The 19,003-nt window shown below is 45.5% G+C and overlaps 2 protein-coding genes across 4 annotated transcripts in view; one reads left to right on the forward strand and one right to left on the reverse strand.

Annotated features, from left to right (window-relative positions):
- QSER1 (glutamine and serine rich 1) overlaps positions 1-15,521 on the reverse strand; it is a 31,832-nt gene extending 16,311 nt beyond the window's left edge. The window contains exons 1-3 of one of the 3 annotated variants that reach the window (XM_015863508.3): positions 14,644-15,521; positions 3,018-3,130; positions 1,392-1,553 (exon numbers count right to left, since the gene is read on the reverse strand). In XM_015863508.3, coding sequence (XP_015718994.2) covers positions 1,392-1,553; positions 3,018-3,130; positions 14,644-14,759 — 391 coding nt within the window. In that variant the 5' untranslated portion in view covers positions 14,760-15,521. Of the gene's footprint in view, positions 1-1,391; positions 1,554-3,017; positions 3,131-9,569; positions 9,665-13,821; positions 14,360-14,643 lie in introns of those variants that run through there. The other 2 variants (XM_015863509.3, XM_085549904.1) reach the window with 2 other exon arrangements.
- The window catches only part of CCDC73 (coiled-coil domain containing 73), a 66,342-nt gene continuing 62,773 nt past the window's right edge, over positions 15,435-19,003 (forward strand). The window contains exon 1 of the mRNA XM_032444717.2: positions 15,435-15,564. The gene's annotated coding sequence lies outside the window, so the exon portion shown is untranslated. The remainder of the gene's footprint in view (positions 15,565-19,003) is intronic.

Genomic DNA, 19,003 nt, shown 5'->3' on the forward strand with positions numbered 1-19,003 from the left:
TGTGACTTGCAGTTACTGGTAAAGTTTAAGTACAACTTCTAAAGTACATGAAATCAAATGAAGAAGGCAAATTTATTTTCAAGGAGGATTAAGTTCCTTGTAAAAGAATCGTTCAGGCAATCTCTTCCCACTGCGATATTTACAAATACACGTAAAGTGGAAAAAATGGAAAATCTCAGATATAGTTTGACTAATCTCCGTTCTCCTTGGACAACTAAAATAGCTTTTAGTAATGGATTATTAAAGAATAAATAGAATTTTAAAAACCTGCCAGTAAATAAAGTTTGTCTTGCGACAAATATCTCAGTAAAAAGTTCAATTTTCATTATAAATACTCCTGCAACTTAATCACAAAATGACTTTGGAAGTGTCAGGTGAAACTGCGAAAGAAGGTCTTTGTTTCTTCTCTTCATTTCAAGACATATAATGATATGAAGAGATATGATACTGAAGGTATTTTTCGCAAGTCAACAATAAGGTCTTTCTGAGTAAGAAAGTATAAGCAGTGTTTTAATGCATTTCTTTTTCTGCTCTAAGAAACTGCAACATCATGTACAAGTGGGTTCTCATTTACTGATTGCTACCACTACACAAAGGTAGGGGCATCCAGAGGGCAAAGAAGGGGAACAATGTATTCCTATTTTAACTGCTGATTTTCAGTTCCCCTCCAAGCCCTTCCTACCTGAAAGAGTGGAAAACTAACCCACTAGAGGAAAAAAGAGTGTTTTCTGTCAGAGCAGTGAATAGCTCTGATTCACTGCACAGTCGCACAATCACTAAGACTAAGCATAACTTGAAGCTACCACAGATGTAGCAGCAACACTTATCTTGGTGTGGCTGTCTATAGCAAGCTCCAAATATGCAAAGTTTCCTGCTCTGCACAGAAGGCTTGACAGATGGGGGAAGTTTACAGAAGGCAGCCAGTCTGCTCTAAAAGATGGCAAATTTGTTTATTTTTGAATTAAGCCACTGATTGCAATGCAACATGCACCTCAGACCCGCTTTTTGAGAAAAACCTTGGTTATTCCCTGTGTACAAAGGGGCTAAAGTTATCCATAGATTTCTAGTGGCACCGTCACAGAAGAACTATGACAGGGATAGGAATCTGAGAATGAGATGTCTGCTAAGGCGTTAGTGAGACTAACTCCAAACAGAAAGTCAGATAATGAAACTGAATAATTAGAGAAAACTAAATCCTGTCCATCTAAATCCCTCCTAGACATCTTCTGTTAAGAGATTAATATAATTTAATTGATTTTGAGATTTTAAATACCAGGACAGAAAAGAAGTGGAAGATGTAGCCTTTTCTGGTAGGATATTTTTTGTCTTCAATAATCCCAAATGTTCGATCACTGTCACCATAGAATTATATTTGAAGAGAAATTTTTTACCTGTCTGCCAGGAAGGAGCCCTGAACTGTGGCAAAAGGGTGGATCCTGAAGAGACTGCCTGGGCGGTGCGAGACTCAATGGCAGAGAGAAAATTCATAACTGAAGTTTCCTTAGTGTTACTTGCAGAGGTGTGCATACCGGTATCAAAAATTCCTGAAAGACCTGGGCAGGGGCCAGAAGGAAATGAAACAAAGCAGTTAGGCAATTCGATCAACTCTTTATAAGAAGCTCAATCAAATATAAAGGATATACATTCATAGTCCACTAAAAACAACCTGGGAAGCATTACCAACATTATTAACATTCATTCTTCATTGTTTTAGGTGTCTCATAGCGTAATGCCTGTAAACTGGAACTTACTGGTACATTTTAAAATATCCATTATCAAACATCTATCAAATATGATGATCTGAAATAATATTTAGGTCAATCAATCAGTATTTTCCCTTCGTGATGGGATTCACCATATCACTTGTTACATTAATAGTTTAGACATTCAGAATCCTCTCTGAAATGGGTTCAGTTTTTCTGTACCAATCTTTCCTTTTGTACAGCTTACAGCAGCTGTGGGACTGGCACCAGAAATGGGGCCTTGGCTTCATTCCTTGTTTCAGCAACTGTTGTCCATACCCTTTGGTGGCTGGGGGTTGGATGGGAAGTAATGCATAGATTGCAAAGCTCTGAGTAGCTAAAAGTCTGTCAAGATTATGGGACCTGCAGCCTGGAATGTTCCCTGCAGTTCCATTCCCTCATCATGCTGATCAGAGTCCTGGGCAAGAGACTGCAAATACCTGCCAGACCATAAGCTCTACTATCTTTACCTCGGAAACTGGGTTGCAAAGTGAGGGGGTAAGAGATACTACACTACATGTATGTACACATTTACTATGAGAGTGGTGAGGTGCTGGAACAGCTGCCCAGAGAGGCTGTGGATGCTCCATTCCTGGAGGTGTTCAAGGCCAGGTTGGATGGGGACCTGGGCAACCTGGTCTGCTATTAAATGTGGAGGTTGGTGGTCCTGCCCGTGGTGGGGCGATTGCACCTTCGTGATCCTTGAGGTCCCTTCCAACCCAGGCCATTCCGTGGTTCTGTGAAGAGATCATGCTCTGTCTTCTGCTCACATGCAGACAGAATGTCACCAGGAGCACAGACTGATGCTGACACAGGTCCTGTACAGATCACCTTACTACTATATTTAGAATAATTTCTAACTTTTCCTCCAGCACTGGGACTTAATTTCTACATGTAAGTACTTACATCATTACGTTCCTACTCGCATTATTTATTCTATTTGCTTTAGTCTGAAAGAAGTGACATGATTTCTGCAGCTGGCTTTGTGGCAAACTCAATGTCTGGCCCTTTTGCCTATGACATAATCTGAAAAGCTGTACTTTAAAGTGCAAGAACGAAGGAACACACAGTAAGTTACAGAGGAGATCTGCCCCTTATGTTTTCCTTTCTTCTTTAGACATTTGGATAAAAGCTATTAACCAACTGTAAACTTTTTACTACACAATCAGCTTTCCTTGCACCATTTGCTACTACCTGTTTAATAATCCCTGATTAAAAACTCATCTTAAAGCTAAGCAACCAAACTCTTTTTACTCTGATAATATTGACAGTTACCAGTAGGATGGTGTGTAGCAGAGTATCCAGGAAGCTGATGAGAAGCTGTGTAGGTCTGTCTGTGAAGAAGATCTGTTTCTGAATGTGATGGATGTCCTCCTCCATAGCTTAAGCTAAGGAAGAAATTAAACATTATGAATAAAACCATGCAGCTATAGAGAAAAGGTACAACTACAACACTATCAGAATTATCAACATGAGCACCAGTAAGTGAAAAGCAAGTGAACAACATACAGATTTTGGAAATTAGGCATTGAAATTAACATGTTTTGCTAAGGCTTATCTGGAAGCAAACTGAAGATAAGTGTCCAAGCTGGTACAAAAGCAATAATGCAGGAAATAAAGAAATGCAAACTAAACATCAAGCAACATTAGGACCTGGCCAGAAGTGCTCATGTTTTCCAACTTGAAAGACCTAAAAAGGAGCAGAAAGCAAAACAAAATCCCAACGCTTTCAAGCTCTGTACAGTACTTCCAAAGGGAGAAAAAGTAAGGCAGAACAATTTGCCTTTTGATGTTAAGATTACAGGTAGCTGGTACTTACTTCAGTGTTCATATGAGATTGCTTAGGTTCAAAATGCAGCTGTAACCAGATGCCAAAAGACATGATCAACCAAACCCAGAGATCTCCCTGCAGAGAGCTGTGAGGGACCTCACTCACCCTCTGCATCCCCCAGGATGAGGGGGCAGTCACTGCACAAGGGAAAATGGGAACATTCGATGCCAGGAATCATGAGATCATGGGAAACTTTCGTGGAAGTCACCACATAATATAAAAATTGGCAACACTACTGGATTTACTTCATTTCATTAAGATGACAAGAGTAGGCAGTGGAGATCTGATAAGCCTGAAACAGTACCGTGACCTCTACACATTTCAACTGCTGAATCCAGTCTATAATGGACGCAGAATCTTAGGCTTTGAGCTTAGCTTCCATCCTGAGCTGTGCTAATAGCAGACACATCTTCCACCCCATCCGCTCACAGGATGAGTGCTCATATATTCAAATGCCAAGCTAAGGCACAAGCATGAAGAACGCAGAACTCTTTAGAAGAGAAAGAGAAGCCTCAGCTATAGCATTTATCCACTGCACATGCCGACTTTCACAGTAGTAAATGTATTTTTAGAGAACTGCCAAATCTCAACTCAGTGAACACAAAATAACCTCTAGAACTATACCTCAAGAAACCTGTTAACTACAAGAATCTCTTCATTCCAGTAAAGCTACTTGAATAAACTTCCTCCTTATTTCTATCGTGAGAATAATCAAAGTATACGATGACTTTATTTTATTCTTTAAACAAACGCCCAGCTCACAGTTAATGCAACCGCAACCTCAAAAATGAGCCTGCCTTTCAATAAAAACACTGTATTTATTAGAACAGTTAATTGTTTATTGTATAATTACTTGTTGCTGGAATGTAGATTCTTATCTCTAAAAGCCTGCATATATGCTTTTGGTTTACATAGGCTTATCCCAAACACAAGCACAGCAATCTGAAAGATTACAGCCTCGGGGTTTCTTTTTTATGAAATTTAACTTTTAAACAGATGAACTTACACGGGCTGTAATTCCCATATCAAAAATCCATTGAGCATGGCAAATATCATTATGGCCATCTAGTCTTTCGTACTCTGGTTTCACAGTTTGTTAGAATATCACAAGTTTTCCCACTTGTACTCAAATACTTCACTACTTCCTAGAGAAATCATATTCCTGTTTCTCTGTACCTGGTTGGTTATTATTAGTTGCTACTTAGAGGCCAAATCCATTTCTCCTCAACACTAATCCATCACAGCCATTTCTCACTTCTGCTGGCATAGTTAAATGCACAACAGAGCGATTACTGCTGGAAAGCAATGCAGATTTCACATGCACATTTGGAAAGTAGCTCCCTCTGAAAGTAGGCTCGTTGAAAAGGTCCATTCAAAAGATCAGAGACTAAACCACTATTTGTCGTTGCTGTAAAGATGTAATGAAAACATTCTTGCCAATGAGAGCAAAATGACTCTGGTATTAGTCAGCTACATTGCTTGGTTTGATAGAATATATTAGCTATCTAGTAAAATTTACTGAACAAAGTGTGTATCCTTTGCACTTTACCTGCTACTAGAATACCTCAACCTCAACTTACAACTCTTTATAATTACCCACTATTAAGTATTTCCTGAACCAACAGTTCATGTTATCTTTTCATATTGCTGTTAAGGTAATTAACCACCACGGGGCTCTTCAGCTTAATGATTTCATACAAATTTAGGTCACCGGCTGCAGAATGGTGCTGACTTACACTGCGTGAGCCAACCGCCTCAGCTGCCAACACAATTATTTGCTTTATGCTACCAATAGGTGCAATTCTTAACTTCAATACAGAAGGAAAGCACCGCTTTTGCAAGGAAACAAAATGTAGCAGCAATAAGAACTGAAGATACATGGCAGCCTTTTAAAAGATACATAGTAGCCTTTTAAAGGCTTGCTTGCTTTCTTCAAAGAGCCTCGCTCTGCCCTAAGTATCCACACAGAACAAAACAAAGACATAAACCCACTTCAAGCTAGCACCTTCTGTTACTTAATATTTGACAGGGGAAAAAAAAAGCACTGCTATGTATTAAAGCAATCAGCTTTCTACTTATTCTCAATATCAATTTTCTTTACAGTTGACAATTTTAACTTTTTTCCCCTTAAGTTCAGTACCTGAGCAATTCTTTACAGCCCTAGAGAAACATATAATGCTTCTATGAAAAACAGACCAGGACTTTGAAGAAGCAAAAGATATTGCTGGGTGCAAGACTTCATTCTTTTGTTCTTAGGCTGTTGTAAGCCCTGCCTCTGATATAAATGAGAACGGCTTCAAAACATGAATTCCTTTAAATTACAGGGCACTTTCAAAGTATTCAAACTGTGAAGACTGCTCTGACAGTGAAACTGGACACGCAGAAGATGAGTTGTTTCCAAAACACAGCACAGCTCTCAGGCTTACAAGACAGAAGTCCAAAACAACCAACCTAAACAAGACAAAAAGCATCAACCCGACATGCACCGTGAAGTGGCCGGATACAAGGTAAGCAAGGGAAACAATGTGATTTCATTTGGGGCTGCCCACCTCTGGCTTACTGAAAGCAACAGAGGTGTCCTGACTTGTGGGAAGATGAGTAGGCACACAGTCAATTTATAATTAAATCACCAAAGTGATTAAAAACACACCAGTATCTTCATATGGATGAGGAAATAGCTTAAAACTCATCATTTGCTTTTTATCTGACCTGACATTTATGTAAAATAGGACTCAAGTTTTAACTCAAGTATATTTGAATTAAACTAAGCACAAGGAAAACAAATCCCTGTTCAGTCCACAGACTGGTTTTCTGGCTCACTTCAGTGCAATGTTGTTTAGGAATGTATATGATGTGCAATTTTTCACCTCTGTTGGCCAGCCTCAGATATGCTAAGAAGAAAAAAAAACAACAAAAAACACTGCTGTGAGAGCAAAGATGGTTCAAAGCTTTCAAATGCTGGCAGGTCCAATTAAAAACAAAGAGAAGCCAACACCCCGTATCTAAATTCTCTTGGTTCTCTCACTGGACTATACAAGAGACAGTCCTTTACACTTGAAGAGTCAACCACTATTTGCACAAATTATATATATATTTAATAGTCTGCAACAGTCACGGTACCTGTGAAGTAAAAGGAAAAAGAATCTGATGCTCAAAAAATGAAGCTCACCACTGAGAAATTAGTAAAGTACCCTGGAAATTGATATGTCTTAAAAGGGAATAGGTTGGATGCTACTGCACACAAGAGCAGATATCTATTGCGTTTGCCTGGCTTGTTTTTGAACTATCGCATAAGAAAACAAAGAGTTGACAACATTTTAAGGTGTCTTTAAGCTCTGTTATTCTGCAAGATAGAAGGCTTCCGAAAGGTCAGAAAACACAGAGTTAGACTTCAATAGTATTATATTACAGTAAAATACACCGTCTTGTTTTATTCACAACCTGCCTGTTATACTGCATTCTCAACTTCTAAGATAGTTACAGACTATGCATTCAACATAAAGCCCTAACATGCTGCAGGCTCTTTCATTAAAGATGAACTCATAAAGCAACGCTCATTTCCCACTTGACGCACAGCCCCCATGAACAGGACCGAGACCGCTGGTGCTTGGGCACAGAATGCCCGAGGTACTCGCCAGAGGAAACGCTCCTTCCTTCCTTCCTTGCTTTCCAGGGCCAAGGTGAGAGCTTCCAAGAACTAAACTCCTAAGCAGGAAATTATATGTAGGTAATTGCTGGAACGAGCACAAGTTTGCACCGTTCACGTGATTCTTTCCTTGAACGCGTGTCATTTCTTCACAGAGGAAAAGGATTTCTCAGCAAGGTTTTCTGAAGACACAGGTTAGCCGCATCAGTGCCTTATAAAACAGACGACTCATTTCAGCTCCTGAGATGCTTTGCAGCCCTTCCCATCCCTCTCCACTACTACAGTGCCATAATTTGTGGTAAGCTTAAGTATTACCTTTCAGGTTCTATACAAATGCTTGATTTCTTAATGAGCTTTTTATTTTCCAATTGTGTGGAAAAGATGAAGTTGAGATGATAATCACAAAAGATGGAAGAGATGCAAATACCTCTGTCCTATCGACTGAGCTATCTTAGACAACACCTCTCCATCACCACACCTCCAAGCATTTTACAGTCAAATTACCCATGAATTACCTTCTACTTTAAACCAAGGAAACTAAAGCAATACACTAAACCACTCAGATTTATACATGAGGCCAAGCCCCAAAAGCAAAGATTTAAACATCCTGTACTGAAATAAGAGTCAATTTCTCAAAGTTTCAAAGCAAGTATTTCTAAACCATTGTGAAGCTCAGGCTTTGCAGACTAGAGCCACAGAACTTGCACAGAATTGAGGTAACTACTCACCACCTACATTTAGGAATGCAAACTGCAATATCCTTGTTCATCTGCGCAGCCCTGCAACCAAATAGTCTCTAAGTCTTCTAGCAAGCCTAGATGTTACCCACATTGGTTTCCCCACCTCACAACACACAGCAATGGGTAAGCAACTCAGATGACTTCCTTTAGATTCAATAAAGAGGCACCTCTGTGACTAACATCCCTTCTATCCTAAAGGAGGAGGCATGCTCAGAAAAGATTCACATTGTAAAACGCATCAGCAAGTGTCCTTTACATTAAAGGAAACACCAGAGGATGCTGCTCCCCACTTTTATAAGGAAGCTGAGCATAGTCCTTGAAGAAGTGTTCAAGCTAAATTCATCCAGTGCTCTCTTCATCTTAAAACAGCATCATCTACATTCCTAGCCTTCCAAAGAGGACCCTGCCTATCACATTGTCAGCAGAAGTTCCTATTCATACCATCTGAACCCAGTTACTTGAGTACTTCAACTAGGGAAACCTGTGCTGTTCAGGATTGCAGCAAAATAGCTGCACTGTGTTTACTTCCCAATGGGAAAAACTTCACCCTACATAATGAATTCCCATATTACACCCCAACATCCATTGTAAGATCTTCTAACTTTTAAGCAGGCTTCAAAACAAAAACAAGTAGTAAGAGAGAACGAGATGACACACACACAAGTCATAAAACCCCTCTAAATGATGAAAAAAAAAACAGTATTTGCTTTTAAAGAGAAGAACAGAAGGGAGTTTTCTGGAGGGGAAAAGATCAGATGGACCTCCACATCACCAGCCCCAACACTGAACTCAAAGTAGCCATCAAATGCTTGCTGCTCAGAGGCTTAAGGAGTCAGCTCTCTAGGATCACTCTTTGTATAGCAAACACTTGCTATCAAGAAAAACTTAGTATAAATGCTATCCCTGGCAGACTCAGTAGAGAATAACGAAATGTGAGGAACATATGAATTGAAGGATTATTCACTGCCTACCACCGGAATTTTTGACACGAAAAAGAGAGAAAGTAAACAGGATGTGGTGTGAAACACTAAGTTGCCATACTTCTGAAAGGGATTTCCTGGTCAGAACGAAGTGCAACACGCAGCGTGCAGCACAGGCTGGTACATTCAGTATCTCCACAGAACATCAGCCGGATTGCACACACGCAGCACACGCGCAAAGACCATTTGTCTGCCACAGTCCGAATGTCTAAGAGCTTTTAGACAAACTGCCAGACATCTGGAAGCACCAGATGAAGGGCCAGAGCTCCCTAACTCTTCTCCTGTAATGCTCAGGTAAAAATAGAGCTATCTCCAATGAAATCTAGATGTACGACAGCTCTGTGCAGCTCATACAGAGTTATTAAGGAGTAAGTATTCCTTGGTATCCTCCTATGTAAATAGTATTACTCTCAGATAAGTACGCCTAAGGGTGCCTTTTACCTCTTGGTGTAATTGGTTACACTTATTCAAGTCCCAGGCAAGCATCAGAGGTAGGCATGTAGAAGGAAGATGAAAAGAAAGGCAATGCGGGCAAATAAGAGCTTGTCTTAACACATATAGGCTCTCAGTGAACAGCTCTGGAATAAGAAAATCCAAGTATGCAGGTGTTGGTGAATAAAAGCTCCTTACCCATGATCCCTTTAATTCATGGCCAGAGTGGTTCTGAGGACAGCCAAGAGCGGTCATTCACATGTAACAGCCCATTCAGAGCAAGAAGACGAGGAAGTGACTAAGGGAGAGATGACAAAATCAAAATGATGAGAGAGAGAGACAGGTAAATCTGGTGCTTGGTAACTGAGAGCTCAGTCCTCCCCGAATACACTTCTTCTCTTTGCTTGAAACTCCTCCGAGTTCTCTCTATCACTTGCACGGCACAGCAAGACGCTCCTTGCTGGAGAGGCTGAACGCCGCATAGTGTCTGCATGGCATTCAGAGTTATTTTTGTCACACTTAAGGCCACCAAGGAAGGTCTGAAATGACAGGATTCATGCGCTATCTTCTAACCAGCTTTATTTTAAGTGTATGGAACAGGCACTCATAATGCAAAGTGACTTTTTGATACGCACGAGTTGTGAATATATCAGAGCTTTAGGATTGTCTATAATGAATAAAACCAGGCAGAGGTGCTTTTTTCCTAACAAAGAATTTGCTAAAAACAACCTCCTACCCAAGACAGCATCATGCCAGGATCAACAGCATCTCCAAAGGGGGAAAAAAAAAAGAGGTGGGCAAAAGTACAGAAGAAACAAAGGGAAAAGGTTGTTCTCTGGTGATACAAAGTAAACGCTTACACTTAAAGTAACAGGATGAAAGATAAGATACACATACGGACTGAAAGACTTTTTGCAAAGGTGAAAGAATACAAAACCCCTTTCTTTCCGAACAAGGAGGTATTGAGTAACCTGCGGTGAAGCTCTCAACTCCATGGGAAAGAGCTCACATCTGAAATATCATCGTAGGTGACCTCAAGACGGACCCAGTGTTTCATGCAGTTCCTTTCTGAGTGCTTACTCCTGGGGATGTGGGCAGCAAAGCCTTGTGAGGACACCTGCTGAAGACAGCAGGGCTGCACCCTCAGCTCCTTCTGCAGCTAATAACAAGGTGCTTGATGTGCTCGCTGTAGTTGGCATGATCCCACACAGGTCAGCAGCACATCGCTTCACAGATGCCTTTGGGGCTCATTCATTCAGTCCCCCTAAAATACCTGTGCTACTCCACAGACTGTTTGTGTTCCACTGGGTGCATATAAACATTTCCAATACAAACCATGATGGAAAGATCAGTAATATTTAGAAGCGACTCACCTTTTTATATGCTTATACATTTTATTTAATCCTCCTGCGCCTTCATCTTTTAATAGAAAACATTTTACACGCATTCCGTTTATAAGCTTTAGTTTTCAGCATAAGAAACACATCACAGGGACCTGCTTGTAGAAAAGATGTTTAACAACAAACATCATTTTCTACCTCTCGGGAAGTTTCTATGTTCTGTATTTTTCTATGTTGCCTGCATTTTTCACTTTTATTTCCTACAATTTCTACATCTATGCACAAATAACTTCAGATTGAGCCCTACCGAAGTCACAGCCGTACAGCTGTTATAGCCAGCTTGACAGCCAGGCAAAGAAGGTAAGTTGAAAAGAACAATAATCCGAACGGTGTGTTATAGAAGTTAGATAACTTTCCCTCTGAACTATCAGTAAGCAGTTTGTTATTTTAGATTAGCTGCTATAAATATAGGTCACACTAACCAAATGTCAGTGCTATCTATTGTAAAGAACCATCTCAAATTAAGAGCCATAAAACCCTTCTGGGTTTAAAAAACTTCTGGGTAGGTCAAAGATGGACAAAGACTGCCAGGCCAGAAGAAACATCAAAGACCACAGCATTTGCCACCAGGTTAAAAATAACAAATAACTGTGACTGTCATTCAGTGACACACAACACAGGGTTAGGTCCTAGAGCTGGGCTAACACCAAAGAAGAGCAATTAGCAAAAAAAAAAACCCTCTCTGAATGAAAACAAGAGGGCTTGCCAAGTGGGACATGTACTCAACCAGAAACTCATCATCATTATCGCCTTTTAGCATTTCTCCTTCCAAGTAATTATGACAGTCTCTCCAACTACTACACAACCATTCTGTTTTTCTCAAGACCACGTTTTTCCTCAAGCAAGTAACAAATCCATTTGCTGCTCAGCACGGGACTGTGTCACCAAAGAGACGGCATCTGTGCAGAAATAAGGTTCTCTAGGAGATTAAAGGTCATGAGCAGCGTTCTGCAGGAATTCTTTCCAGCTGCAGACAGACAGCATAAAAGACATGGGGGAAATAGGGAGCGTGGAGGACAGGAGTGCCCATTTCAGCCCTCCTGCTACAGGCTGCTTTGGGTGCGCTGCCCAAGCGCTCCTCAGTGGGACTGATCTCTTCTCAGCTAAAGAGGTTCTGGTGATCTCCATTTGCACCACCCATTCTCAATTCATTGACTTCTATTTACTACTGGATAACCAGACCTGGTAACGGTGTCCTTACAATACTCCACCACACGCTTCCTTTGATAGGAACAGTGCCACTGCACAGACAAAACAGTGCCTGCAAGAAATAAGGAGCAGGATAAAAACCAGATGGCTGAAGTTAAGTACAGGACGACAGAAGCAAAGCTTGTAGGGAGGAGAAATCATTTTGATGAGCCACGACTGCGAACAAGGCTCTGCACACAAAGGGAACACGGCCTGCCACAACACAGCCTGCGCCAGCATAAATATCAGGACAGCCTGACGGAAATATTGCTGTACCACCTGAAGGCCACATTCTCTTCAGTCAAGTACCAGGTGAACACGGTAATATAACATCAGATTAACGCAGCTTCAGCTGTTCAGATCACTACCTGTCAGCCACAATCAAAACCAGCGGGTGGAACATTGGGAAGCAACCTACAGTGCAAACCATGAGCGCTTGAGCTCTGCTCCTGCACACCAGCACCTTCATGTCCTGCTTCCAGCCTCAGCAGCGACCAGCATAGCTCTGACATCCCAGTTCTCCACCCACACTAAGGTGAATATCAGTGAGAGCAGAAACACCTGTGCACACTGAGACTGTATTTAACACTGTCCCTGATACAGTTTACATCCTACTGTATTCTAATTGTTAGCTAACAACGTGAACCTTAAAGAACCAAGCACAGGAGAACTTCAAGTGTATTCCAATTCATAGTTCATTTCAGTCACCACCTTTACAAACATACCATTTATCACACAGCCTCCAGATGAAACTTATAGGAATGAAAAGCAGTCTGAGTGTTATAGGTAGCAGGCAACAATCCCATAAGCTTCTGCAATGTACTCATTTGGGACTGCTCCCCATACCATTTCATCAAGGAATTTCCAACATACAAAACTGATACTGCTTTAAAATAGCACCTATTAAAAAGATCCAAGTCATGTTTTGAAAGCGGGGCTGTTGCTTTTCAGAACACAGAAAATAATCGTGTTTCTTCAAAGACCCTGGAGGGATCCAGTGTTTCTCTGCGCTACAGATTCTTAACTGACCTGGAAAATACAAAGCTTCTTCATGGAACAGATGACATGATCCTCCACAGATGCTGAAAACTGGCAAGAGCAATACACAAAAAGGGCATGTCGCTGACTACCACTGCAGCCAACATATTAACATGACTAAGAGGAGTCCAACGATTAAAAAAGGAAGATGAAATAGAACAGTGGGAGATACTGTTTTACCCCGCTGGCAACTCTGAGGGGACCGAAGCAGCTTCATAGAGCCCAGGTTGTGGCCAGGAACCCAACGCTCCTTGTGTCTCTGTGGAATGGGGAACCTGGAGCCTCAGGCCACACAGAGATCTTCTGCCTTAACATCAATTTAATTGCTTATAAAATGCACTGTCTGCAGTTCAAGGAGAACGACAATAAACTGGAGGGCACCCAGGAGAAAACAGAATAAATGAAGTTGAAAAGGAAAAAATAAAGAGAGGGAGAAAGAGAGAAAAGAAAGCCTGGTAACAAACTTGAGAAAGTTGTTTTTCTTAATAATGAGAACGTAACATAGAAAACTGATGAAAATTGTAAAGAATTCATTCTTGGGAAGGCATGACTTCCCATAGGACTGCCAGCATCAATAGGGCTGCAGAAGGCAGCCACCTTCAGCTCGGGAGTAAGAAATGAAATGCAGAGCAGCCAAAGACTGTGCTGAATTGGAACGGGCTGCACAGAGGGGCTGCAGCCTCCTTCCTTGGAGATATACAAGCCCCACCTGGGTGCTTTCCTGTCTAACCTGCTGCAAGGGCTCGGACCTGACCACCTCCAAAGGTCCCTTCCAAACCCTACAACCCAACAACCGCAAATTCACCGGGAATTTGTAACCCCACCTTCTGAAGCACGAATCCAGCTTCAAACACAGAGGGAATCAACAAAACGAAGCGCTGTGGCCTGCACGATGAGGCCGGACCAGGTGAGCACAGCAGCCCTCCAACCTGCTGCCCCGTTCATTTGACCAGGCGGACCAACACACGGCCGGACAGCCGCAGCTCCCCAGCTACACACGCATGTATCCGAAAGGCAGGTTTTCATGCTCATCGTGCCGCTTGCCTTCACACCGGCACTGCAGCTCTACCAGCGCCCAGACAACGCTCGTTTCATCCCGGCTGAGTTCAGCGCTCGGAGAACACCGCGAGGCCAACGAGCCGGCCGGGCTATCTCCGCACTTCCCGGAACTCCACCAACTCTCCCCGTGCGCTCCCAGCCGTTCTAGCGGCGATGCGGCCCGCACGCAGCGCCGGAGGCGGCGGCCGAACGGGGCGGGCGGCTCACGGGAACCGGCGGCGGCGGCCGCGGGCCGAGGTGACCCCTCCGCCGCGCCGCATTGTTCCCGTCCGCGCCCGCCGCACGCGGGCCCCGCTCTCGGCCCGGCCCAGGCAGCGCCGCCTGAACTCTTGAACCCGCGGCGCCGCAGCCCGGCGCGAGCCTCCGGGGCGGAGAGCGGCGGCGGCGCGCCCCGTGCAGGCAGCCCGCCCCACCGCAGGGCCGCACCGCGCCGTATAATGCCGTGCTATGCTGTGCCGTGCTGTACCGTGCCGTGCAGCCCGGGAGCGGCCTCGCCCGCCACGGGGCCCCGGCTCGTACCAGCGGGGCCGGGCCCGGCCCCAGCCCGCGGCCTTTCCCGCCGCGTCCCCCCGGCGGCCGCTCCTCACCTGGGCTTCGGGCCGCCGTTGCCCCGCTCGTAGGCCCAGGCGGCGGCGGGCTGCGCGGCGGCCGGGGGCAGCGGCTCGGCGAAGCTGGGGGTCGGCGGGTAGTTCCTGTCCATCATCGGGGCAGGGCGCGGGGCGGCGGGGGCTCCGCTGGGGCCCTGAGCGCAGGGCGGCGGCGGCGGGGAGCGAGCGGGGCGGGTGGGAGCGGCCCCCCCCCCTCCTGCCTCATGCGGGGCGGGCGGCGCCGCGGCCCCCTCCCCGCCGCGGGCCAGGCCGCCGCGGCCCGGCCCCCCCTCCCCGCCTCCGCTCCCCTCCCTGCCGCTCAGCCGCGCGGAGCCGCGGGCGGCGGCGGCGGGGGTTGCGCGTTGGGCAGGCGGGGACCCATGTCGGGCCGCTCCTTCCCAGGATGCACCTCCCCGCCACGGCCCGCGGCTGGGAGCGAGCGGGGCCCGGCAACGCGGCCGGGGGGCAGGGGAGGAGATGAGCGAGCGGGGACGCGCGGCCTGGCGGGGCTGCACGGCCCGGTCCCGCGGCTACGGGCAGCGCGGCGGGGGGGGGGCGGTGGCCGGCACCGGGACGGGCGGGGGGGGGAGCGAAGGCGGGGACGGCCGGGCCGGGCCGGGCGGCGGAGGGAGAGGCCGGCGGCGGCGCGACGGGGCCGCGTCGAGCGGAGCGCTGGGGCTTTGTTGGAGGGGCCGGGGCGGGGCCATCTTGTTCCCGCTGAGCGTCAGCACCGAGCACCGCCAGCCCGGCGCTAACGACACACGGGGCACCGCGGGCACACGGCACCGCCTCAAGGACGAGCGGTGCGGGGCCGTCTGTCCCACCAGCAGGGGGATAACGCGGCGATAACGCACCGCGACAGCGCAGGTGTCCGCACACAGCCCTGCAGGCACCGCCGGCGGACCGCACGTGATGCCGCACGTGAGCTGAGACCGACGCCCCCCGCGGAAAAATTGAATATAACTGGGGGGCGCTGGGAGTAACATCTGGTTTGGGTGTGGGGGGGTTGTTTTTAAAGATCAAGGCGGGGATTTGGTGGGTTCAGGGAGCTGGGATTGCTCAGAGTAGGAAAGAGGAGCCCTGGGAGAGGAGTTGTGGATTTCTCGTGCTCCTTGAAAGGAGGCTGTAGTGAGGAGCCTCGTATCATAGAATGACCTGGGCTGAAAAAGCCCACAGTGCTCATCCAGTTCCAACCCCCTGCCATGTGTGCGGTCACCAACCAGCAGAACAGGCTGCCCAGAGCCACATCCAGCCTGGCCTTGAATGCCTGCAGGGATGGGGCATCCGCAGCCTCCTTGGGCAACATGTTCAGTGTATCACCACCCACTGGGTGAAAAACTTCCCCCTGATATCCAACCTAAACCTCCCCTGTCTCAGTTTAAATCCATTCCCCTTTGTCCTGTTGTTCTCCACCCTTATAAGCTGTGCTCCCTTCAAGAACTGGAAGGCCACAATGAGGGCTCCCTGGAGCCACCTTGTTCTGGGTCATATGCAATCATATAATCATAGAATTACCCAGGTTGGAAAACACCTCAAAGATCATCAAGTCCAACCACAGCCGTAGGTACCATAGTACCCTAGTCATTTCTTCTCCTAGTCATTTCCACTTTTTTGAAAATCTGTCTTTAAAAAAGAAACCCTGAGATGCAGTATCATCTGCTAAGGGCAGTAGGGGCTTCAGATTGGGTCTTAAGAAGAGTTTCTTCTCGGAAAGAGCAGCCGGTTGTTGCAGCGGGCTGCCCAGGGAGGTGGTGGAGTCAGCATCCCTGGAGGTATTGACTGAAAGGGCAGACATAGTGCTTAGGGGCATGTTTTAGTGGGGGTGGGTTGGCCTAGGTGATGTTATGTGGCTTTTTTAGCCTTAATGATTTTACGAATGTGGCACAGGATGAGATGTGCTGAGGTGGGAAGGAGGTGAAAGGTGGCCCCGGGGCAAAGGCTGCTGTAGATGAAGGTGAGGGAGCACCTGAAGGCTTCTGTACTGCTCAGGACATTGAGGTGTGTGCTGGTGGCTGAGCAGGGCTTCTGAAGGTTCACTTTGTAGCACTTGAGGCTACGACAAACCACAGGGTTTTGCAGGGAAATGCAGGCAGGAGAAACTTGCCTGCAGCTAATCAGATTAGACGGGTGATATTCAGGATGTGAATGGAGTAGAGGGAGTGCTTAGTGGGGAAGTTGTTAGCTAGGAGACTTGAGGAAGGAAAGCTGAAGTTCTGATTCTCCCATGCTCAGCTTCAAGCAGCAGCAGGGCCAATGTGGGGAGGGCGGGTGAGAGCCGACACCATCAGCATGGAAAAGGCTGAGAAGTGCAGAGAGGCCGGGGCAGAGGGAGGAGATTGGATCAGAGCATGCCAAGGACAAACCAGCCGAGTGAGTTTTCCTTCTGTTTGCATAAGTGAGCGCCTGCACTGCTTGCAGCAGGGGCCTTTCCCTGGGAAGCACAGCCAGTCACTGTTTTACATGTGATGCAGGCATGACCGAAGAAAATGCCTCCAGTTTTATGCTACCAGAGAAGCACTTGTGCTGCTGATGCACTAAAAGTAGCTTTATGTCGGGGAAGGACACTTAGAGGTCCTTGCAGGATGTCTGCTCATCCCCATTACAGGGGCCACCTGGTTTCCTTCAGATGTGTGTGTGCAGATGGAGCGTGGTTCAGAATGTAGAACAAGTTCTTTTTATGTTGTCTTGGTATCCACAGCAAAAATGTTTGATAAATCCTCTTAATGTGTTCGCATTAAGGTGTGTGTTTAAATACCAGGCAGTTTCATGGTTCTGAACATTGGCTGGAAGTGTTTCAGTTCTTGCATTCATAAGGGATGCATCAGTTTCAAAAGCAACTACTGCTTGACTCGGAGACCTTAGTTGGGCTTTAATACATCCAGGGCTTGTAGCTTGTAACTAATTAAACTATATGTGGGTTTTTTAAAATCAAATAGTTAACTATGTTTTTCTGAAAAACAAGCCATTATGAGTAAGATCTTTAATTACAGCACCGCAATGCAATCTGTGCAGCTTTTAGCAGCTGAATTCCTGTCGCTTGTTCTTCTCCTTAAACAAAATAGTCTCCAATTGGAAAAATAATGCATCTTCCAGAGACCCAAAGTTGTCGTTTGGAGGTTGTGATCAAGTATTTGCCTATTGTATATGGCCAGGCAGAATGCTCCGTGGTATGAACAGCTTTACCAGTACCACAGATGTCAAATACCAGGATAGCACCACTCGGGGTCCTTGTGCATGAGGCAGCAGGTGCTACTGAATGGAGCGATTCTTCTCAGGGCCAGCAGTTGCTGCCTGTGCTTTTGGCATCCTTTTAACCGCAGGTACAACAAACCTGGATCTACCAGGCTTTTCCATTATCTTTCCACAAATACCACCTTCTTTTATAGAGGGCGTTGCTTCTGTCCTTTGCCTTTCCCTAGCAGAAGATGCCTGGTTTTGCTCTTATCTCAGCTTTTCCCTCATGTTTAACCATAGAGGCCTTTTTTTATTTTTCCCTTGTGTGAAGAAGCTTCCAGTGAAGCTGTTGCTCTTGCAGCAAAATGACTGATATGCTTTTGGGCAGTTTTGATGCTCTGAGAAGAGCCATGGCAACAACATGGAGTCAGAGGCACACGCTGGATCAGCAAAGCTGACCAGCAGCTTCAGCTGTTCAGCAAAGAAAGTGGTTAAAGCACAGCGTGCAGCTAATTCTGCAAGTCTGAGCTTATGGCTGGGTTGGTGAAAGTGGATGGAAGGATCACATTTCAGATCACGATAGTGCTTTATTCTGGTACTATCACAGCATTGTAAATAGCTTGCTGACCTATAGAACATGGATATAAGGCCCTGGCATGGAGTTTGTGTAGGCACACATGCCACCAAGCCCTGGCATCTGCCATTAGAAGTAATGAGAAGTACATCAGGTGTTGGGCTGGACTAACATGAGTCCTGGTCAAGCCTATTGGTCTTTTAGGTGCAGTTGTGATTGTGGTCCTGATGAAAGCAGAAAATTGCAGTTGCTTAATGGATTAGATTTGGCATTTTATTTGGCACTTGACCTCTTCAAATGTCAAACTAGACACTGGTAGATGTGTAAATAGGGAAGAAATTGCTGCCTTTCAAAGAGCACGATTTACCTGGGAGCCTCAGGGCAAGTACTCCTTGCATTTCTTTATGGGCTGTGCCTTTGTTTGCTTTAAAGAAAAGAAGCTTGGGTATATCTTCAAACAAAGGAGTCGCAATCTTCAGGAAGATAACTTAAGTAGATCTACAAAGCTGTGGCACTTGTTGTGTGAGCCAGCACAAAGCACGCTGTGCCAATGAGAGCCAAGTCCTCATTTCCTTTCTTTTCCAGTCCTCCTTCTGATCTTGTGGTTCCACA

This window comes from Coturnix japonica, chromosome 5, assembly GCF_054131305.1.
Source record: "Coturnix japonica strain WE chromosome 5, WE-NBRP24, whole genome shotgun sequence".
Taxonomy (NCBI): domain Eukaryota; kingdom Metazoa; phylum Chordata; class Aves; order Galliformes; family Phasianidae; genus Coturnix; species Coturnix japonica.